At 39.0% G+C, this 23,258-nt stretch overlaps 2 protein-coding genes across 2 annotated transcripts in view; one reads left to right on the top strand and one right to left on the bottom strand.

Moving 5' to 3' along the window:
* The window catches only part of SHOC1 (shortage in chiasmata 1), a 67,325-nt gene extending 55,128 nt beyond the window's left edge, over positions 1–12,197 (top strand). Inside the window, exons 21-30 of the mRNA XM_076363342.1 lie at positions 95–273; positions 795–900; positions 2,689–2,800; positions 3,793–3,914; positions 4,894–4,987; positions 6,006–6,137; positions 7,481–7,630; positions 8,773–8,944; positions 9,164–9,721; positions 12,097–12,197. Coding sequence (XP_076219457.1) covers positions 95–273; positions 795–900; positions 2,689–2,800; positions 3,793–3,914; positions 4,894–4,987; positions 6,006–6,137; positions 7,481–7,630; positions 8,773–8,944; positions 9,164–9,721; positions 12,097–12,197 — 1,726 coding nt within the window. The remainder of the gene's footprint in view (positions 1–94; positions 274–794; positions 901–2,688; positions 2,801–3,792; positions 3,915–4,893; positions 4,988–6,005; positions 6,138–7,480; positions 7,631–8,772; positions 8,945–9,163; positions 9,722–12,096) is intronic.
* A 3,490-nt stretch (positions 12,198–15,687) lies between these two features.
* Positions 15,688–22,184, bottom strand: GNG10 (G protein subunit gamma 10). The gene is made up of 3 exons (XM_076361991.1): positions 22,030–22,184; positions 18,341–18,472; positions 15,688–16,581 (listed from the first exon to the last, which is right to left on the bottom strand). The coding sequence occupies exons 1-2, from the start codon at positions 22,108–22,110 to the stop codon at positions 18,347–18,349; spliced, it is 207 nt and encodes a 68-aa protein (XP_076218106.1). The 5' UTR covers positions 22,111–22,184; the 3' UTR covers positions 15,688–16,581; positions 18,341–18,346.
* Positions 22,185–23,258: the final 1,074 nt, after the last annotated feature.

Raw genomic sequence — 23,258 nt, 5'->3', positions numbered from 1 at the left:
AGTGATAATTCTTCAAAGTAAAAATGTGTTTATTTTGTTCTGAAGGTACCCGAACTTAATTTTATTAACATTTTGTTGTTTTTTTAAGCCTTAGTAGATATTCTTGTGTTATTGTACATAATCAACAAATTGGAGCTGACTTCCCTTGGACACACTTCTCATTAGTAGTGGAATATGATTATTCTGAAAACTCGTGCTGGAAAAATCTGTGCAAAAATCTGAATGTTACTTACATGACTTTTAAAACCACCCTCCCTGAAACAATACAAATGGGTAAGTGCTCTCCAGAATTGTAATAAACAGTTGAACTGGCATATGAAAGGAAAGCATTTTCTGTTCCCTAAAATGCTACATTCATGTGCTTGTGGAAGAGAATGAGTAATAAATTATGAAGGCTAAAGCTAGGCAAACAGAGCTGATTTATCTATACAGCAAGATAGGAGGGTGTTTTTCTTAGGGTACGAGCTTAGTTTTGGCCAGGATGTAGTAGTAAATGTTGGTTGATAAAAGACTTGTGCCAAGTCCACAGGTTGTTTACAATTACGACAAGCTGTATCCACCCTTCCCCATTCTAAGGGTATGTTGCTGAAGATCTAAAGGAATATAAATTAAAGCTTAATTTCAAAGAGATTCAGAAAAGTTTAGTTTCAGGGAAAAAAAAACATATAATGGAAGCATTTTAATGGGGATGAATAAAAGCTGCATTTTCAAAAGATATGTCTTTTTAAATACCTAAATGTATCTTTAGTTTTTTGCTTATGAAACTATTATCTTACATATACAAAATGTTTCAGGGAATCACTGTGGTTCCTTTCTTCTGGAGGTGCAGATTCCATATGTATTTCTGACAACTGAAGGTCTTCTTAATATGCCAGATATTCTTCAGCTTTTGGAATCCAAGTGAGTGAAAATAACCTATTTAATCTTACTGACTATTTATTTTCAGTTTTCCAGGACATGTATCTTGTCCTACTATATCAGGTAGTAGCCATCTACTTGGCTATCAGGTACATTACTGCAATTACACTATTAGCATTTTAAGAGACAAGAAGATAATTTTTCTGCTGAAGTTGATAGCTTAATTCTATAGATTCACACAGATGTCAATCAGAATGGAATTGGCAGATTTGTTTATTTTAATAATGAGTTGGCACTTTTAATCAACACAACTTTTTTAATTGTCTACTTTTCCCTGAAAATCATAGTGTTACCCCAAAACATTTTTTGCTTTAGTGCTTCTTGGTGCTTGGAAAACTTTGTATTTAATTCTTCATAAAAATTGCTTTTGAATTTTTTGTTTTTTAACTACTGGAGCTATGCTAAAAAACCAAACCAAACAACAGTAAAACAGTCTCATTTTCTGATGCATCACAGCTTTTGGGAGAGGCTAAATTTAAAAAAAAAACTACTTTATTTGTAAAATTCAGATCCAATATTCACTTAATTTTGAATACTCTTTAACCTGTACAAAAATGTTCATGTTTGTAAATCATTGCACATGTGCATTATTTTCTTTGACATAATTTTCTTGCATTTTGCTTTCACAATAATAAATACCTGATAAATACCTGATAAAAGTACCTTTTATCATGGGGAGACAAAAAAAGAAATAAATAGGGGACAGAGCAGCATCATCTCTTGAACATAGTGCCAGAGATACAGATGGTTGATTTCACCATGTTGCTGAAGAGACGTGCCAGTTTTGATCCTTGCTGTATCCTTGAGTCAGCTGTGAAGCCATTTTTGAGCTGTGTCTAATTACAGTTCAATAGGAAAAAAAATAATTATATGTTTGCCATTTAAAATTTGAACATTTAATTTGATATGCACTTTTAAACTTTGACCTGTTCAAATTCTCTGTTCAGCCTGGCCATAAGCTAAATAGCCAGGAATGCTTTTTGGTACTTTCTCACTAGCTCCTTTTAGCACTGATGAAGTAATTAAATAGGTGAGCAAAGAGCTATATAGTTTCAGAAAAGCTTATAGTTCACTTTTTTGTTAATGTCTGAATACAGTGTCCATACAAGTTTCTAGAGGACTTACTGCTGGCAGATTCAGGTTTAGGTCTCGTGTTTCCTAGGAATGAGGCCAAGTAGTGTGACAATTGCCTCTTCTCAACTTCCCCCCTTAGTCAGCCAAGACTCCGCAAAAGCCCAAAGCATGTGATGTTCATTCAAGTAAGTATTTGCTAACACAGCTGGTAACAGGAGGCTGTGCTGCTGGCAGTTCTTGCTCACTTCGAAAAATTTCGGATCATACCAATGGCAGTCAGGGAGTTTTCACTTAGTTTGCTTTCCCTGTGCTTCACAATCATGAAAGGAAGAAAAGAAATGCAATATACATTTAATTACTCAAAAGGAGTATCTAAGTATATTTTCTTGATTTATCTATCTGAGTTTCTGTATTATGTCTTTTTTTTGTAAACTCAAAGGCTGTCTATCAAGGTCATATTTAGTGTGGTTAGCAACATAATTGAATTAATCCAGTAATATTTCATTAAGTCACTGCTGCATTGATGTGTATTCTTTGAATGTGTCTTAAAGTGAACTTGAGCATTTGAGAAAGATCAAGGTGTGAAAAGACTGTTAATTCAAAAAATTGTATTGAGATGTATGTTATCAATTTCCTTTAAGAAAATCTTATTATTTTACTTAACTGAGATTTAATAAGATAATTTGGCTTCTTCAGGTACAACGTTACCTTTGTTGAAAGGAGCGGTAGTTACTCCTTAAGGCTCTTTGGAAGTACAGATCGATATGCTGTGTTGACAATAGATGAATGTACTGCTATCTTTTTGCAGGTACAACATGAAACTAGTACGTCCAAATTCTGTTATGTGTTGGGTCACTTCTAGGCCATATCTGCAACCTTCTAACATATCTTTTCTTCCTTGTAATCATACTTAATTCATGCATTGTCTCACGACACAAATTATTTCTAAATTCATTAACTCCAAAATTCTGTCTGTGCCAGTTTGACTAGTTTAAAATGTTCTCATGTCTGTACGTACATTTCTTCACAGAAGTATAACATTTGACGTGAGATTGTGTTGTACTAAATATAAAGGATGCATACTTGAAAATAGGGTTGTGTAAAGGAATATTGTAATAACCAATTAAATGTATCTATGACGATATTCTCTTACCAGTGTGCATGTTAATTCCTCCCATTTCAGATAGTTATCTGAATTAGTCTAGAGAATAATTTGTCCTACTTTTAATAAAAAGTAATAGTTTAGATGATAGCATAATACTTAAATTCTGGTATGCAGCAAGACAGATGACTTTACAAGTAGAAGAACTGCTACTGAAAGATAGATAAACAATAAAATAATCAATTAATATTGCAAGCACAACACAGACAGACATTCCTACATGCTACTGTAAATGCTACTGCAATTAGCGATGGTGTACTTTATATACTCAGTGTAGGTATAATATGTTTTGTATAGGTTAAGTAAGTACTTCAGAGGTTTATAACAGTATTTTGCATTATTAAAGTTCTCAAAAATCTTAAGTATATCCTAAAAAGTTAGTAGCAGTGTTTCCTTTTTACAGGAGGGAAAAAGAGGCATTTAGCAGTGAATCAGCTTTTTAAAGGTCAAACAAAATAAAAGTTGGGAATACAACCTAGTTTTCCTGACTCCCAGATGTGTCTTTAATACCTATATTATTTAGCTGTATTTGTGTTTGATGTAACATCTGCACAATACAGTGATGCACATTAAAAGCTTGTGACAGCCATGGTAATATATTTATTTAGTTTTTACTTTTTATATTAATTTTATGGTAGAGTATGGAAGAACTAAATTATGAGAAAGCCTGTGACAATGTAATATCAAAGCTGATGGCATTATCACTCCAATATACGTGCTGTTGGATTATTTTCTATTCCAGAGAAAGACTGAGTTTAGAGTAAGTTATGAAATTCCTTTTGTTATCTTGGTATTTTTAAAACAAACTTATCACTAAAGGAAGCTGCTTATTAGAACAAGCTAACACACTTTGTTCTTTGAATTTCTCTGTAGGAACACATTTCTCTTACAGCAATATGAATATTGTAAGCTTATATTTCTAGTGTGCTTTGGACATTTCACTTAGTTATAGTGTTGTCATGCTCCTACTGAAAAACTCAGTGGAATGATAGAACTAACAGTGATCACTGGAGACCCCCAAAAAAGTTAGCAAAGATGTTTTTCAGGTGTTAGGATCTTTTTAATCTTACACAAGAGATAAAGAAATGGTTGTTATAACAGGATTTGAGGCAGGTAATGCTAACGTGAGGTGTATTTCAAATCAAAAGGTCCAGAAATTTCACAACACTAAGGATATTAACCACTGGAATTATTCTTTATAACTTTTCGAAGTAAATTAACCCCTACAAATACATGGTTATGAATTACTGTGTTAGCATCACTGTATATCATTTGCAACAGGGAGATATTCTTCAAGTGTTCTTCCAATCCATCAGTAGTTCTCATTTTGCTATAGAAGCACAGCTTTTGTTGATATAGTTCGTAAGTTTTCCTTTATTACCTATTGTGAGTTTTTTTCTATGAGCAAGTGGTAAATTTTCCATGCATCACCTTTCTTCTCTGTATGATTTTTCTCCAGTGACTGACTAAGGAATGTCTTAATTTGCTAAGTTTGACATTCCATCCAGTCCTTTTTCTTTGCTGTGGTCTGACTCCATTTTCTTCCTCACAGTGCATCCTTCAGCACTCAGTCACTTAATGCATCCTAGTTCTCCTTTCACAGATATTAATGCTCAAACTGTACTAGTATTCTGAATTCCAGGAAATGAAACAGACATTTATTAAGACATGGAACAAATGTTTTGGAATTATTACATGTGCATATTAAATATTAACGGTCCAATGAAACTGTTTTATAGATACAGTCTCAGGGGAGATACTCTGCTTAACCTTGTCTTAATTTATGCCACTCTAATTGAACTTACACAGAAGTCAGAAGACTTTGAAGTGAAGGTAATTTTTTTGGTAACAACCTTTCTGTTTTAATCTTCACTGTATGATATTTCTAAAGTGCTTAATCAAGTATGCATTCTACATCAAAAACATAAAATAGCTCAAAAGTACTAAATTAAGAAAGAGGAGCCTTATTCAGTGCTGCTGAAGTCAGTGAAAAGACTGTGTTGACTCCAGTACAAGTTAAATCAGATTCAAATAGCAGTTGAAGTGTTTTTATGACTAGGAGTCAAGAAATGAGATTGTACCTTTAATTTCATAAATTATTAGAATGTGTATTAATCCTGTTTATATCTTAATTTGAGTTTCAGATTAATATTATGTTATTAATGTAGTAGAAGAAAAGAAAGTGTAATTTTCTCCGCTGTCAGCTAGTTTGCATTTTTTTTTAATGTGGCAAGATAAATTAACTTATTTCATTATAAATCAGAAAATGCAGTATCTAGAAAAATCAACATTAAAAAATGGGGCAAAAGTTTCATTCAGCTTACCAAGTTGATGTCTGTAACATTTCTTTTACATGAAGTAACAACTTTTTAGGCAATTTTTTACTTATTTGCATATTAAAATTTGTTTCAAATTTATCTGGTTAAATGAAGGTTAAAGAGACGACAAAGCTTTTTTCATTCCAGGTACTCAGCAGTGTAGTTCGTATGGAAATTACTTACACCTTCAAAGAGTTACATGTCTTCTTAAACTACATTAGGCATTTCAGAATTACCTGGTTCATTAGGAACTCATATTATACCCATAAACTTGATCACATATACAAGAGCTGTAGGATAAACTAATTTCACCTATATAGGATTTGCATAAATAAGGAGTCTACTTTGCGGCCAGGCTAGTGGTCAGAGGTTGGAGTTCCTCTGCACGATAAGCATGGATCAGGTTTAATTACTCCACATTACCAGCTGTTGTGTTCAGGTTCACCTTTAAGCTTTCCCATTTAACAAATTCAGCAAATTAAGACATTCCTTAGTGTAAGTTTTAACCAAAAATATTATGTAATCACTTTTAGGTAGTTCTTATGCCAGGGATTGAAGAGACAGCACTGGTAATTCGTCAGATTGCTGACAACATTTTGGTAGCATCTAATATCAGTCCTCATGAGTGGTTGGACAAATCCTGGCTTTCTGTCTTACCATCTGAGGTTTGCTTATCTTTCCATTAAATTACACTGTTTTCTTCTTGTTTCTCAGACTCATATAGTTGTAGGCTTTTTTTATTGTTCTCTTAAAATATATTGTTAAAATAAGGATTATTATATATATACACATACTTTTTTAATGTATATATGCATATATATATACACACATGTATATAAAACTTCTGTCATCCTTGCCAGCACAATTAGGTGCAACTTGGACTTTCCCCATGTTTTCACAATTAGCCAGTAGAGAAGTTTATCCTCCACATCCACCGGCCAATGTGTATGGTTCTACAGTTCTAGGCACTAAGTTTGAAAAACTGTCCAAATTGTAGAAGATAAACATACAATGGCTCACTTGGGCAGGAAGCCAAATTCATCAGTGCTGATCCATTACTGAAGTTAATGACATTGTTTACAGACTTGCTTTAATACAAGATAGTAGAAATTTGTTTAACTTCTCATGCAGTAGTTGATACTGGATATTTACAATAAATGCTGGAACAGGTCCATCAATCACAGTCAAATATATGATGTTCTTTAACTTGTATATTAAGGTTTTCAAATTAAACATATGGATTTGTTCACTTTATATGGAAGCTTTGAACTCTTGTAAAGCCAAGATCCTTTTTGGCTTTTGCAAAATTCAGAAGCATTTTAAAGCAGGTATTGGCATGGCCTTTCAAGTGTGGGATGTTGGATTATAGGTTTTCCAAATTAGAAATTAAGGATACTGGTAAAAAACTGGGAGGAGTCATTGACTGTATTTTGTCTCTGTTAAAGGTATTAGATCCTGGCATCTGTTGAGTGCAGAGCTTTATGAAAGTCAGGAACTGGAAGCTGACATTCTTAAAATTCTACAGCTCTCAGCTTGCTGGCCTCTGTGTGGCATTCAGCCTCCCCCTAGCAAATCCTGCTTTCAGCACCTGTCTCACTGCTGTTTACAAGCGTAACTTCTGTAAAATAAAACCAGCTTTGTCAGTTTATCCTGACTTAGGTAATTCTCTTCAAAATGGAGAATAAACGGTAAAGCTGGTAATGCGTTTTCAAATCAAGTTTACATGATTCGCTGGTTTCATTCTTTAGAATAGAAACACCTTTAGACTGTGCTTGCTTTTTATCAAACTATTATGCAGAACTTACTCTTTTGCAAAAATGATACACTGTTACATCTGTAGTACCAAAAAAAAAGTTTTTGTGGGGCTATAAAAGTGCACTGTTTGAAAGCTCTATTTCTATGAAATACTGTATGACCTATTCATAGGGATGTCATTCTGTAGAAGCAGAAAAAAAGGAAAAAAACCTTTTGTCAGATATCAATCTAACAAAACAATTTCTATTTCCAGATAGAGAAATGCCTGCTTACTTTTCCATGTATCAACCCTCTGGTTGCTCAGTTTATGTTAAAGAAGGGATCTTCACTGAACAGGTTGTTTCTTGCAAGCTTTGATCAACTTCAGGAACTTCTGCCAGAGGTTCCAAAAAAAGTTTTAAAGGTTGGCCAAAATTAATTTATGTATTAGATCAATCTTTTTGCATTGTTGTAACACAGGGTTTTTTATCTGAAGCTACATGCACATTTGCTGGTATCATTTAAAAATGAATGATATGCTTTAGCGTATCATTTAAAAATGGAATGATATGCTTTAGCATATCATTCATATCTAAAATGTTGAGGCTGCTAATTCTCAGCAGGTTTTGCCAAGTCACCATTATGTTCGTGTGAAGACGATTAGAACATTTCCTTAACTGGAAGAATACGCATTTGATCAGCTTCCTCTTCAGGCTTCATTGTATCAAGTATTGTATCAGCATACAAGCTTATATGTTTCCCTAATATAAGAAATGTTTTCCAATTAAGTATTTCCAGGACTTTTGTCCCTCCTTCCCTCCTTTCCTCCCTCCCTCTCTCCCTCCTTCCTTCCTTCCTTCTGTCTGTCTTCTTCCACAATAATAAACCCACCACTTGTAAGTTCATAGTACAAAGCGTTTGAAAGAGCCCTAGAGGTTAAGATGAAGAATTCCATTCACTAAAGTGTCCACTCTGCAGTTAGAATTGTGTGCTCCTACTGTTTCAGTTGGGCCAAGTCTGAGAAAATTATAGACTGATTATAGTTAACTAATTAGATAAAATGCACAGCTTTTATCAGTCAAGAAAAGGGGAGGACATTCAGTTAAGGTGAAGGAGCAAGTGAACAGATATTTGGGCACTGAATATCAACTGGTGCATGTTATTGTAATAACTGCATATGTGTAAAGCCATGTTTACTGACTGAAACACAGAACAAGATCTCATCAGTTTAATTCCTCTATGATGTATAATATGCGTCAATCCACTGCAGACACTACTTCCTACAGTTGTGGACTAATGAAAGAGAATAAAGTATATGAAGGTATTGATTTTCCTGTGTTTCAAGAGACAAGCTATTACTTATTCCGTTTATAGATTTAAGACAGGTGGCACATTCTCTACTGTACATGCCTCTCCTTCTGTATTGGTAAGACTTTTTTTTTTTCTTTCCAGTATACAAAAAATTATACATCTTGGAATCCTAACAACTGGTTTAACTTTTCCTATTTGATGGTGTAGACATGTACTATAAACACTCCTCAAGTATCTTTTTTTTTTTCGTTTCAGCATTTTAGTGACATGACATCTTCGTACAGCCTAAATGCTGCTGCTCCACTAGAAACAGCAGTGAAAGGTGCCTCACCCCCAGAAGACCAGAGTAACTTCAATACATTCTATCCAGATTATAAACAAAATCATCAGTCTTTAGAGCTGCGTGGTAAGGCACAAAACAGCACAGGTAATGTCTTGAATTACTAGGAAAATGTGTCTCCTTTGAAACCAAGTGAAAATCTAAATGTATTAGAATCTTTATCTTCTAATCATGGAAAGGTCAGTTACTCTGAGGAGACAGACTGCAATTGAAATGCTCAATGGCATCTTGGTTTTCTGTAAAATTTAGAGAAATAAGCTAATTTTTCATTCTCCAAACAGAATTGTTCAAATTTTTCTCTACCAGAACCATCTCATATGAATTCTGAAGCCATATTTCTTCCATTGAATCATCATCGGGGGTTTTTTGACTCTGATCTTCCAAGCTATATGCAAAAGAAATCATGTTCTTCAGAAGTAATTACGGGAAGGAATCAGAATTTCTTTGCTGTGCCAAAGGACTGTGAAGATTTTGCTCATCTAGATTTTATGAATTCTCTTCGTGTTCAAAATCAGCCTTTCAGGACACACTGTAGCTCTGATCGTTCTTCCAAAAACTCTGAAAAAGAGGATTTCTTTGCAACTTTCAGTGACTATGCACCTCTGGAGAGCTCTAAGAGTTTTCTAGAAGAGTTTAGAGACACAACATTTAAAAGCCCAGAAATTCTGACTGACCAGACCCCATGGAATGACTCTTCATCCACAGGCCCATGTAATTCATTTGCATCTGATAGTTTTCTCTCTGATTTCTTTGTTGACCTAGATGAGCTTCAAAGTCTGAATTTTCACCAAATAGGTAGAGAATCTAAAGGAAAGAGAAAACAAAGTCCACCATTCTTATGGACAAAAGAAAAAAATAGAACAGGTATGTCCAAAGCAAACAGAATTTGCTGAAATTCTGTTTGTAACTCAACTGGAAACAGGAGTATCTGTAAGACTAGATTTTGTATTTTCTTCAAATAGTTGTTAAATCCAATCCAACCCAACAGTTGCATGTTTCCTTTACTAAAAAACTTACTTGCATATATATTTCTTCTGTGATAAAAGGTTCCTAAACATTTATTTTCTGTTTTGAGCATAAAGAATATTAAAAAAAAATAGAATTGTGTTACTGAATTATTTTTCCTTGGTAAAATATTGAAAAGTGTAGTTCTCCAATATTGTAAGCTTCAGCCTCTCCTCTCTTTGCCAGTGCCTGAAATGTGCATAATAAACATGCCAGAATTATTTTAAAAGTTATGGGAAAGATTATTTTGTAAACATAGGTTTGGACAAAAGTGGTAAGAAAAGACTAGAAAGTATTTTCTCTAAAGGACAGAAAGTAGATTCAGCAAATTCAGAGAGTGAAATTTAGATACTACTAGTGGCTATGTTTTGCTGTTGGCGTTAATGGAGTAAGAATTTCACTCTGACAACTTTCTAAGTTTGTTTCATACAGTTCCCTTATTCTAGGAATATTATTTTAGCTAATGTCTCCACGGCTAAACTCGCCATCTTGAAATCATTCCAAAGCGTATTTCTTCAAATAGATGGTATAGTGTGTACTTCAAAACTTTGTTTACCCTGAAGGTGTGTACAGTCCCTATATAAAAATTTCAGGCTTCTCTTTTTTTGTAGGTTTCTTATCCCTGGTTTACCTTCTCAAATATAGTTAGCTTGAGACTTTTTTTGATAAGCCATAATATGTTTCCATGGAGTCTTAAAAGTAAGGAAGCATCACTAGTCCCTGTCAGACTAAGTATTGCTGTATTGTATATTGTAGTATTTTTTTAATTCTGCTCCTTCCCTGTAAGTGAGGTGCCACATTGTTTAAAAATCCAAGGTTAAGCTTCTTAAATAAAGTGCCTAACTCCTAGTACAGATGATTTAATTTATGTTTCCTCTGTTGCCGCCTGTCATTAAATCTCTTGGTGGTACAGCAAGGTCAGCACAGCATTAAATGCTTTCACTAATTAGATCAGACTCATTCATGAAAACACAAGTAACTCATTGATATTATTATGTTTCATGGACTGCTTAAGGCAATTATGGAAGTAAAGAGAGGGAAAGTTAATTGGATATGGTGAACTGCTTTTAATTTTCAGCCTATGTAAATTAAAGTACTCATACAGAAACTCTGAACAGACCTGTTGCCTCTCCATTGGGATTAAAATTGAGACCTGGAGTATTGCTGGGTAGTTAACAGTATTTCAGTAACCTGTAACTGGCACTGATAGTATAACATTCTAAATACAATAGTTTCAGTAGACATCAGGGCAGATTCTTCTGGTACCACATTCAGAATACACAGTATTCTGAAAACATTGTGATCTCCGTCTGATAAGCTTTCTGTAATACTCTTGCCCAGTAGGGCAAAGGTATACTTAAATCTGAATCAAATCAAAGAAGGAAAAGTGATTTTTGCTTTAGATTTTGGAAGAATAGGCTTATTTTACTTTATTATTCATTAGCCAGGGGAAAAATAAGTATACTAAATAGTTGTGCATGCTAATACAAAAAAACCCTTAATACAGTGAGAGCCTTCTGAAGTCCCAAATTTGAGAAATGTGAAATCCCAAGTTTAAGAAATGTGTACAGAGTCAAGTTAAAAAGACACATTGGGAACTCCCAGGGATTTCTTCAGATCAAACTTTTATTAAACCACAAACAATTAATGCCAATATGCCAAGCCAGTATTTCCACTGGAACAGATGAAATCCTTATGTCAGTGTTAAAGTTTTCTGACAATACTTTTTGTAAAGACTAAACAGAATTTTCTTACAGTAACTTATTTTGAATAAGCAACTCCTCAAATATTTTATTGTAAAAATACTTGAATCTTAAGAATGTAAGTAGCTTTTTCAAACAACTTAGAAACATGAACATGTCTCTGGTTAAAAAGAATTAACTTTCACAATTACTGAACAGTACTGAGTGTAATATTAATGAAATAGAAATAAGCGTTAAAGTCTTTTCTGAAATATTGTGGTTAAGCATAGTGCAGGTTGATGTATTTATTTTGTATATCAGGTCCTGTATTATTATTACAGGATAATATGCATAAAATTGATCAGTAGTAGTAAGTAGTAGTTAAAATTAATCTGTACACATTTAATTTTATGGTGGTTGATACTTTTCATACAGAGCATACTGGTTAAAGCTAAAGTCTGTTACTGCTTCTGAGAAACACATAGTTAAGTCTGCGTATGTGTTGTACTTGTAGTTTATCACACCTATATTTTTTTTCCACTTCTTTTCCAGATTCAGGATTTGCAGAAGTACCAGAGTTCAAAAAAATGAGATTGACATATGAAAGAGTCCCTGGAAGAAGTGATGGACAAACACGTCTTAAATTCTTTTGAATGGAATGGGGATTTGCATACTACACATTTTTTAAAATTCTTAAGCTCTTTGAAGGGAAATAGATTAAATTCAATTTTTTTGTTCATTTTTAGAGAGAAATTAGGGTTTGGGAATCCTTAGTAATTTAGGATTCTTTTGTATGTTTTTAAAATTTTACTAAACAAACTAGTTCCTTGAACCTGGAGAATTACTGCTTCGGTTTGTTCTCATGGGTGATACAAAGGTACTTTATCATTCTTTGTACAAAAAATAAAATATGAATGAAAAAAACCAGACACTGAAGCTCATAGAGTTTTCAAGGCACCTATGTTTGCTCCCTGAGCATGCAGCTTTCCAAACTTAAAGATGGACTCATCTGCCAGAATCTCAAGGCTGCTCAAAAAGTCTTAGAGCTTTCTTGCACTTACATCTGTGACCCTTTGTATTTGTTCCTTGGGCTCAGTTCCACTTCTTTCCTTCTGACAGCTCCTTTAGAAACCATGTGATGAGTTCCTGAACTGCCTTTAATCATCACCAAGCTACAGAAACAACCCATTTGTTTTATGGACAACATGTGAAAGATATGTTGAAATGTAGGGTTCTAATAGATTTGATTCAGAGAACTAAGCTGTGACCCACCAGCTCTCTGCATAATCTGGTGGAGGCCATTTGTGGGCATCCATATTTTTCAGCCTGCTACAGTGTATCAGCAAGTAGGGAGATGAGAGTCACCTGGGAGGCCGTGCCAGATACCGTAGGCGACAGCTGGAAGGGGTAAAAGGGAAAAAAAAGGCACCTCAATTGCAAGCTACAGGAGAGGACAGAAGAGTAGCTGAACCCTCGCTTTCCATCAAAAGATTTGGCAACGAAATTGGAAATATATGCGGGAGCAATGGTAGACAGTAACTCCATTCTGCGGCAGGAATGCATACACGGTTTGCACAGGCATGCCTGCCAGCTCCAGAATGTCAGTGTCTGTTCAGTGGCCTTCAGCAGAGATGATTCAGTTTCCAAACTCACAAATCTTTTTAAGTTCGATGCAGTAACAGAAAGGAAAAAAAAAAATTGCCAAGTTTATGGTTTATACTTGCAGTAAAATACTTTCTTGACATTGAGCCTTCATTAAGCACATATTCACTATTTGGATAAATAAAACCAGCACTTAGGGGAGGAAGCTTTGGTCTTTCAGAGAAAATGGAGTGCTGATTTTTAGCTGAGAATTGCTAAAAGCTATGACAGCACTAACAGCAATTTTAGTTCACAGTAATGTCCCCAAATTATTTATACCCAAACTCTTTGCAAGACTTTCGAAAGCACCTTTCAAGCATATCATAAAAAGACTTTTAGTAGAATTGCAAACAAGCCAGTGTGTCCCTATTTTGCCCAGAATACGAGAAAGACTTAAATAAAAATTGCAGTTTCCTTACTATTTCTGGCCCATTTTTGTGGTCACTTGACCTAACCATTTTCCATCTCTTTGCATCACGGGTTTGGCTCTGTTTTTCAGAACTGCCTCCCAAATTGCCAGGCCCAGGAATCTGTTCTTTTAAGAGTGCAGCTCTGCAAAGTCTCAGTTACAGATGACCACAGTGGAGAAAATTATAGCTGCCGCTGCCAAGCTACGTATTTATGTCCTCCTTTCCCACAGGCAAAGGCTGACACCAGAACTTTCACGTAAACAGTCATGGAAGACTAGCTCAGATAATCTATAGATCACTTTGAAAACAAAGGCATGTTGCCTACGTTAAATAAGTAAAGAAAATTCAAGTGCTGTCTGCATTAAGTTTCTATTAGGTAGAAAAAATGTCACTGTACAGTTAGTTACTGGCAACATAGTGGAAAACAAGGAAAAGGGCTTGCAACGACCATTTGTTTTTTACTGTATTGGTTTATGACTCTCAGTCTCTCACAGGTATGTACAAATTGACAAATTTATCACGTGACATTCTCTCCCCTCCTCCCATCTGTTTAACATGGAGGAAAATGACTACTGCACTATGAAGATGCACTTTTTATTTTCCCCCTAAATCATCTATAACTAAGAAGAATTAGGAAGCAACTAATCTTCAGACAAAAAGATGCAATACAAAAACTAATCACCAGTCTTCTATCAGCGGGTAGGGACACTCAGTTCTTGGATCAAATTTATAAACTGCTTAGTGACCAGACAGGTGCTGCCTGTAGACAGAGAAGAGCCTTGCTGATGGACTGAGAGATGACAGTGAGGAAAGGGGGCCTTGTGGCTCACGTGAGGCACTTAGCGTACAGATGTGTGTGCTCACTTAATTTGCTTTATTGTGGGCACGCTGCCCTGAGAGCAAAGGGGTGCAGCAAGCACACTCCTCTGAAGAGACGGGAATCTGTGTCTTCCTCCCGTGGGACTGCAGAATAACCACCATGCTTGTAGGTACACCAGGGTGGAGCACTCCCAATCCATCTCACAACTGCTGCCCAGGTCTTTCTATCCGCTGCTGGTGCGAGACATGGATGTGGCCAGGACCTGCAGCATGCTCACAGTGCTGCTCCTCTGACATGTGTTGACCATGGTGCTCCAGCTGAAAGACACCCCATAGAGCTGGGCAGAGCAGCCAAGAGACAACAACAGTTGGCTGGCTGGCTGGCTAGCGGTAGCTGCTCTCTCCTGCACACTGTAATTTGGCAGCTCCTTATGCCAGCTCAGCAGCCACTCCAGAACCCAAGCTCCAAGTGGGGACGCTAAGCAGGAAAGCGTATGCAGCAAGGGGGCCTGGGGAGAGAAACACATGTGGGGACGGGGGCAGGTTTTATTGCGGGAGATAAAAGAAATACGAAGGGCTTGCCTGGGAGGGAGTGGCCAGCAGCCAGATGCTGGCTGTTCAAAGGCATTTGATGCATACTCTCATCCCTCTCCCTCCCTCCCTGACGAGCATTTTGACCTCAGTCTGAGCCTCTCATCACCTCTGTGCAAGTAAGAGTAACCATGCTTCCTCTAGACTTCTGCAGTGTGTGCATGTTTCGAGCACTAAAAGAAAAACTGCCATATTCAAACAGCCTACAATGAAAGGAAGCCAGAGTGAAGAAAAGCTCTTGAGGAAGGACGTTCTCTTCTGTATTTAGAGGCACAATACACATTGGCAGTATTAGGACTCTCATTTCAGTGTCTTCCTGCAGGACAGCAAGCATGAAAATCTTTTGACAAAGACTGAACTGCCTGGAGGACACTCATTGCCCCATTTCAGTTAATGTTAATATTAATAAAAATTAAACACTCAGATTGCAAACTTCTTCCTTACAGTTTCAAAATGTGTAAGTGAGCCTGATAACATTTTTACCGTTTACCACAAAAACGGTAAAGAGCTGTAAATAGGATTTTTCTATTAGTAAGACACATTTTCTAAAAATCCAACAGCAACCTTCTCTTCCCAAAAAGCCAAATAGCTTGAAGCCTCCCCTCCCATCCCTTGCAAAATCAAAGTATCCTCTTCCTTACAATATCTGCTCTTTGTTACAATTAAACAATGAGTTCAAAGCCAGTAGGGAAAGGAATTTTATTTCCAAACTTCCAAAAGATTAATACAAACAATAGAAAGTAGACAAAATTAAAAACCTATTAAAAAAGTTAGTTGTCCTTGTAAAAGTGCTCTATAAAAAACTGAAGGCAAGTGACCACACACATTTTAGTAAGTTTTTTGTATTGCAAACCATGACAATTATGCATGCAGCTATCTTTGGGTGTTCATGGATTTTTAGTGTCTGTTTGGCCACATTTTAAACATGTCAAGGAAATTCCACCACGGCAGTACCCCTACAAATACAAATTAGGAGAAGTATTGCAGATGAGAAGTCTTGTAAGAAACATGCCTTAGGAATCAAGCCTGTGCTACACACTGTGTCCAGCAGTTTCTAGTATGTGTCATTTATGGACTTAGATGCACCTGAAAAAAAACTGCCGTTGGTTCCAGGTCTTGCTAATGGAAGCAAAATTCCCCCTGAGAACATTACTTCAGTACTAACAGCATTTAGTTTTATACTTTAACAATTCACTTTCTGGATGTTTTATTTTGGAAAAAACAAATAGTTTTTACTATCATTCCGGTGTAACAGTTTACCAAGATAGGAGTAAGTAATTTGGTAAAAATTCATGTGTTTTTCTTTTCTAAAATGTAAACTTCTCAAGTAATATTTGTATAGTTAGCATAGTGTAGTAACAATGGTGACGATTATGAAAAGAATAAGAGCTACATTAAAAAACTTTAAGAACATTAGCAAAAGATAGTGAAGTACGGATACACAAGAACAAACAGATAAATATCTAGGACATTGTTTTAGCCACACAAAAGTTAGGACACAGAGAGATACTTTTCTTGTGAAAGAAGACAGTTGTTATTCATGTCATGCTTGAAGGCAACTCTCCAATGACCTTCCCTATAAGAGGAAGAAAAGGTTTATTAAATGCTGTCTTCCCAAGCTGATACATTTCTCTTACAAATTATAACACAAAAGCTCCTTTGCACTGAGAAAAACTGAATAACCACTTTCCTTTGTTGGATGAATCCTTGAATATTATAAATGTTTTTAATTGGCTTTTCAACTTTGCTCTCATTTTTTATGATCCTAAGATAACTAAATAATAAAAAAATAGATAATTGATCTATCAGCAAAAGATGACTAAATGACATCTTGGGCTGAGCTATGCATTTCTAAAAGTATCATAAATTAACCATCAAACTCGTTTGAAAAAATATTTTGTATCCTGTCTGGATGATGTAATCAAACTTGAATCCTAGAAATACATACATACACACACAGAGACACAAAAAAGAAAAAATAGAAAGGCTGCTCCAATAATAGAAAAACACGTGCAACAGTCACTATCAATTTTATGTCATTTGCAGGAAGAATTACGGGTAGCACCTAAATTAAGAGAATCTTCTGCTTGTGCTTTCCCCCCCTCGAAGTTTTTCCAGAAGAGCATCTCATGCTCAGTTGTTCTCTCTCTCTCTTCAGGTTCAATCCTGTTTTGTCAAACCTATGTAGCAACAATCAAAACTGCGCTATTGATGAGGCACAAGCACAACTGCAAGCTCAGGAACCCTGGCAGCAGGAAGGGGAAGATTTTACAAGTACTTTATGTTCTAGTTTAAATTCTGCCCTTAAAGAAAACATTCATTTTCACTTTGATAGCACTCTCAAAGAAAGAACAGAATTCAGTGGTTCTTCCTCTCTCTGTAGTTTTTTCAGCTCTTTAGCAGGAACTATTTTTATTTTTTCTTTTGAAGAAGAGTAACCCCTTCTGAATATCCTACTTCCATGTTTGTTTGTCATGCAGAAGAAATAAGATCATTCCAACAAAAGTTATGGTGTGATCCTGTCCAAGACTACTAGCACACATGGCCTTTCATCCTCCTGCTGCAATCACTGAAATCTCTGTGACAGATGGGAGAGACAAGAGTGGGAATCGTGGCACTGGATCCCAAAGATCCGCCAACGCTGGACGGTCACCCACCAACCCTGCAGGTGTTACGCAGGTACAAGCAATGCAGAGCGCTAAGGCAGATGGAGTTTAGGGAGCATCTCATCCTTTAGACCTGTGCTGAAAAAGGTTACGAAGGATGTGATTACAGATTGCCTCAGCTCCTCTCTGCTTCCACTGCTTTTGGTGCTATACCAACAGTGACAACAGAAAAGAGCCTAAGGACAGACGCAGCCAGATGAACTGCAATATGACGTTGAAGACAAAATGTATTTTAACAAGGTTCTTGCTTAAGCTCTGAGCTAGTCATCAGAACACATGCAATTGCCATGGCTTTGTCTTACTTCTTCAAGCTGGGTATGTGACTGTTTTTTATGTCTGGCTGCCACACACAGCTGTGTGTCCTGGACAGTTTTTATTATTTTGGATGCTGCTAATGACCCTAGAGCTGCTCAAACACAAAAACTGACCAACCAAACAAAAAAACAACTCATAAACAAAACACCTCTAGAAAGACCTGTAGGAAAGAGACATGCTTCAATTGCCACACCTAAAAGAAACAGAAAACAATTTGTAGAGCCAGCAGGGAAGTGATGAACACTTCGCTACCAATAACTTGACATTCAGACAACTATCACCATGTGCCCTTGTCCCTCCTAGGGGTTGAGTTTCAAATCAGAGTTGTTGTTGAGGTATCTGTGACTTTATTACCTGATTTCAGAGTAGAGCACAGGATCGGGGTTCTCGAAAAGGATTGCTCCCCGCAGGAACCCCAACAAGCAAGGCATCTTTGCAGGCATTTTGCATACAGTACTGCTGGAGTTCTGCAGCTGCCTGAGAGACCTGTGTAAAGGAAAAAGAAAAACAAATCCGGACAGGAAACTAATTCATTCACAAGCATCTATTAGGCATTTCCTCTTGAAGAACCATTATCAAACAGTGCTGGAGAGCAGCCAAGTCAGCTCTTGGATTCTAAAACACCAAGTAAATCAGCACAGATGCACTTTTACAAAGTTCCAATGAAACACGCGTGAAATATTATGCCAGTTATGAGCCAGAGGAGTGTAGAGGACTGAGGTGTAAGTGCGATGGAATTTGTCCTCATTAAAATGCACAGGGCTGTGACCACAATATTTTCCAATCTACTGTACCATTTTCAGGTTTATATTTGAACTCTTATATCCTCAGATAATTTATAAAAAGGATTTTCATTTCCAAACTGTTAAGCAACACAGAGCATAACAAGGAATGAAAGCAAAAAGATGAGGATGAAAAGCTTTTTAAGTCCAAATTGCCACCTTCCCCTGGCAGTGGAGTGCGAGCTTCAAATCCACACTCTGGCCCCCAAAGAGGACAGTCCCCAGCTGCAGAACAAGCCCAGGAACCCAAAGGCAAGACGCCTCCAGCACTGAACTCCCCTGCTCTCCCTGTGGATAGCAGGTCAGTCTTGTACCTGTATTTTTGAAGGAAAACGTAGGGGAATTCCCAATTTCTCAGACATGCATTGGCAACAGCTGCAGGGAACTGTCAAAATCCATGTGGCCTGCTACATTTTTTAGAAAAGGAAATACTGAGTGTATCGGTGGGAATACAAGTTCCCCTCTGACCTCACCTCTGACTTCATTACAGGAGTCCTGAAATACTGATTTTTCTTCCTACACAACTTTGCAGTGTTGCCAGCGGAGGGACGAGACAATAGCCGGAAGGTCTATCCACGCTTCCCAGCCTCCTGATTGAAGGGGCCACCCAGGAGCCCTGATGGGCTTTTGGTTCTGGGCCATCCCATCTAACAGCACCTGGAAGCACATGGGAAATCTGGCCTAGTGCACGCTTTCGTCTGCTGTTTTGCTTGCTGTCCTGTTCACTGCCTCCAAACTCTCCTCCAGGACACTCATCCTGGTAACTGCCCGAATTTACCCGGCAGCTGTCAGCATTTCAGGGAGTTGTTAAGAGAAGCATTTTCCCACAGCCTCCCAGGTTCTCTTGGGCAGAGTACAGGGAGGAGCATCCGCACCAAGGATCCCTGCTATTCAGTGGGTTTTGTCACTCCTCCTTTCCTCGAGGACGACCTCCTTCTGGAGGCGGCAAAGGTCTCCCAGCCTGCCCAGCCCCTTGGACCCCGTGCAGCATTAGCACCCTTGCCTCAACCACAGTGCCGACCCCTTGCTGGTACCCGACTATGCACCACATGCTGTCAGGCAGAGGTGCCACTTGCCAACACCGATCAGGCCAAGGCTTCGTGGAGCTTTTTCCTGGGAAAATGAGCAGAGAGTCATTCAAGACATGGCTTGCCCTAGGAGCACAGCACAGTTAGCAGTTCCTCACTGCGTCTCCTTGCACTGTGCTGCTGAACTCTGCAGCACGTACTGAGCTACGTATATCCTGGTGCTCCTGGAAAGATACAAACCTGATTTTTGGCATCTGTGTGAGAATTGTCCATACGGCAGCAGACGGTTGTTCTAGGACAGATCTGCCTACTCTTAGCCCTACCTATGCCCCTGTAACATTCTTCACTCCTTCAGTTCACACAGAAAGTACAAGGGTTTCTGCCATATTTCATCACAGGACAAACACACTCCTGCGGCAGCCTTCTGCGTGCAAGATATGTGTGGGTACTTCTTTCCTACTTTGTTTCCTCTTTCTGAAAATACTGTTCCTGTCTGCTTTTTTAGCTGGTGGGGTAAACAAAATCACCATTGGAACTTTACAGTATGGGATGTATTTTTAAAAATCCTTTCCTATCCAGCTTCCTTCTGAAAACACATTGTCTATTCAAAGTAGCCAGAACAACATTTTCTCCTATATCATTGTTTGCTAAAACTGATCCAAGTGTTTTTTCACCAGCTGAATATATTCCTCACTGTTGTTGTTACACTGCGTGCCAAGAAACCCTAGATGACGCTTTTTATAAGACACATTTTTAATCATGCATCATTTCACTTGTGATTATAAAGAGACAGGAACAGGTTCCTAGAACAGCAGACCTGGAAAGAGACTGCTGTGCACAATGCTGCAAGAAAGATGAGAGTGAGGTCTTACCAAGGCCAAGCCTCCCTGCAGTACAAGCAAGCCCATAATAAATACGTAGCCTTGAGAAGTCCAGCTCCAGAATACCTTACCGCCACAAAGTAACCTCCAATAAATTACGAACTCTTTTATACCCCCTCCCCGCCCCCAAAAAAGCGGGGAGGGGGTATATGCCTCAAAATGAGTGGGAACAGAGATGCAGGCTATTGCTGGTGGTATAAAGCAACAGAAATGTTTGGTCAATCATTTCTGCGTTAGACAATATCCCTCTTGCCACAAGGGCCTACATTTCTACTCTGCATCGTGCTGTTTCTCACAGATTCCCACACATCATTGCAGTGATAAACTACAGTCACTTTTAGTGAATAAAACATCCGCTGACTCAGTATCTGCTAATAAAATTTAGTAACATTAACAAATTGATCAGGATGATGTCCAAAAGCCATAGTGGTTTCACCTTGCAACGGGCACTTCAAATTTTCACCAGCCCAGGACAGGAATAGCAAGAAAAGGTATTCTAAATTATTTTTATATCAATTAGCTAAGTTCCTGCCACTCAATATACTGGCACTATCATCAGACAAAGGAAGCTGGTGTTTTGTGACTGGCCAGAGAAAAATGGCGAATGCATGGAGGTGATGAGAGAAGAGGAAAGTGCAGGATACAAATTAATTTGACCTTCATCACTTCACAGCCTATGCTGGATTTTGCGCGTGGCTGGGAAGAGTCGTTTTCGCAAAGCAGTTGTGGACCCCCCCCACCTGCTGGGAACCAAGAGCTGTCTTGGGCAGGTCTCCACGGGCGAATTTGGGCTGCCAGAGCCAAAAAAAAACCCCCACAAAAAAACCCCAAAGAACCAAACCTTAGGAGCTAGCAGATGACAGGACCGCCTCACCAGCCTGTCTTTGTCTGGAAATCTGCAAGCAGGAGAAGGTTCATGCGTGCGTAGAAAATTGCCTGCTCTCCCCAAGTGTGTCAGCTGGTACAAAAACACACCGCCTCTGCCTGCAAATCCTGCCAGCGCTCGGAAGCGGGGGGAAGTCGGCTGGCTCAGCTGTGAGGAACTGCTCTCGATTATCATGCTTGCTTGTGCAGAATTAATGAGGTGCTGCCGTATTATTTATCGCAGCTCCTTCCACCGGGAAACGGCACTCGCTCCGCCGCGCCGGCGAGACCGGGAGCCGGGGCTCGAAGCCCCCCCCAGGGCACTCGCCCCCCTCGCCCCCTTCCCCCCGGACTCGCTCCCAGGGCGGGCGACGCGGACAAACGGCAAAGCAATGGCAGGAGCGGCTCGCCTCCCCCGCCCCGCCGCGCAGGGAGAAGCAACCCCCTCCTGCCTCCCCGGCGGCCCGGCACCCCGCGCCCCGGCTCACCTTGATCCTCTCCACGGCCGCCTCCAGCTTCAGCTGCTCCACCAGCCGCTGCATGGTGCTCAGGCTGCCGCCCGACGACATCCCGAGGCCGCGGGGAGGACGGACGGAGGGAGGGAAGCAGGCAACGCGGATCCGCTGGGCTCGGCGCGGCTCCCTCCGCCGCCGCGGAGCCGCCCCGGGGAGGGTCCGGGGCCGCTCCGCCCTCAGCCCCCGCGGCACCGCCCCGGCGCTGCCCCGCCGGCCGGGTCCCGGCGCTACCGCCCGCCGCGCCCTACAGCGGCCCTCGCTGAGGGCTCGAGCTGCTTTGGGGCGGAAAACCTTGTTGGTTAAAACAGGACAGGAAGGGGGAAAAAAGGGAAAGAAAAAAAAAAGGGGGGGAGAAGGGGGGGAGAAGGGGGGGAGAAGGGGGGGAGAAGGGGGGGAGAAGGGGGGGAGAAGGGGGGGAGAAGGGGGGGAGAAGCAAAAGAAAAAGAAAAAAGGGGAAAAGGGGAAAAAATAAAAAGGAAAAAAGGAAAGGAAAAAAAGGGGGGGTGGGGGGAAAGGAAAAAAAGGAAAATATCCTGCAAAGATTTAATGAAAAGCCCACTCGGCCCACAGGCAGCTGTTGGGCTCAAACTGCCCGGCAGCTGCTGCCAGCGTTGCTGCATCCCTCCCCCCCCGCACTGTTCATCACCGTTTCACCAGTGACAAGAAATAAGTCACTGCAGTTTTTGGCGGGGGTTTGCCAGCCATCAGAGTTTGCTGGCCTGTTAAAAACTTGGCAGGATGAAGCTCATAGCCTCAAATGATTGCTCTGAACATAGGGACAACCAGCCACGGACATGCTTGAGCCTCAGTCAAAGCCTCAGCATCGTCATGGAAGACTCACACCAAATGTGAAAGGCCCTGGCTCTGAATACCTTTTGCATATTGAGTGAAATGTACATTTCAACTTACATACGCTATAGATTTGAAAGTACATACATGCTACAAAACAGATTCTGTTCTTTAAAAAAAGTCAATAGGAGGTAAGGTGGTTCTTCTGTCTAAAGACAAATGAGTTTTTTCCATCCTTCATCACAGAGATGTGACTGCAGTGTCACTGCCCAGCAATGTTTTGCTGCAACCCATGAGTTTATGCCTGTGTCTGGTTATTTTCAAAGGGCTCACATGTTGAGAAAAGAGGGAACTCTGAGCTGAGCCAGCAGAATGGCTCATTTCCAGCAGGTCGTACAATACCTGCTGACTTT

This window comes from Aptenodytes patagonicus, chromosome Z (genome assembly GCF_965638725.1).
Source record: "Aptenodytes patagonicus chromosome Z, bAptPat1.pri.cur, whole genome shotgun sequence".
In the NCBI taxonomy this organism is placed as follows: domain Eukaryota; kingdom Metazoa; phylum Chordata; class Aves; order Sphenisciformes; family Spheniscidae; genus Aptenodytes; species Aptenodytes patagonicus.
The sequence above is the reverse complement of the archived record's forward strand: the minus strand, read 5'-3'. Positions and strand labels throughout refer to the sequence as shown.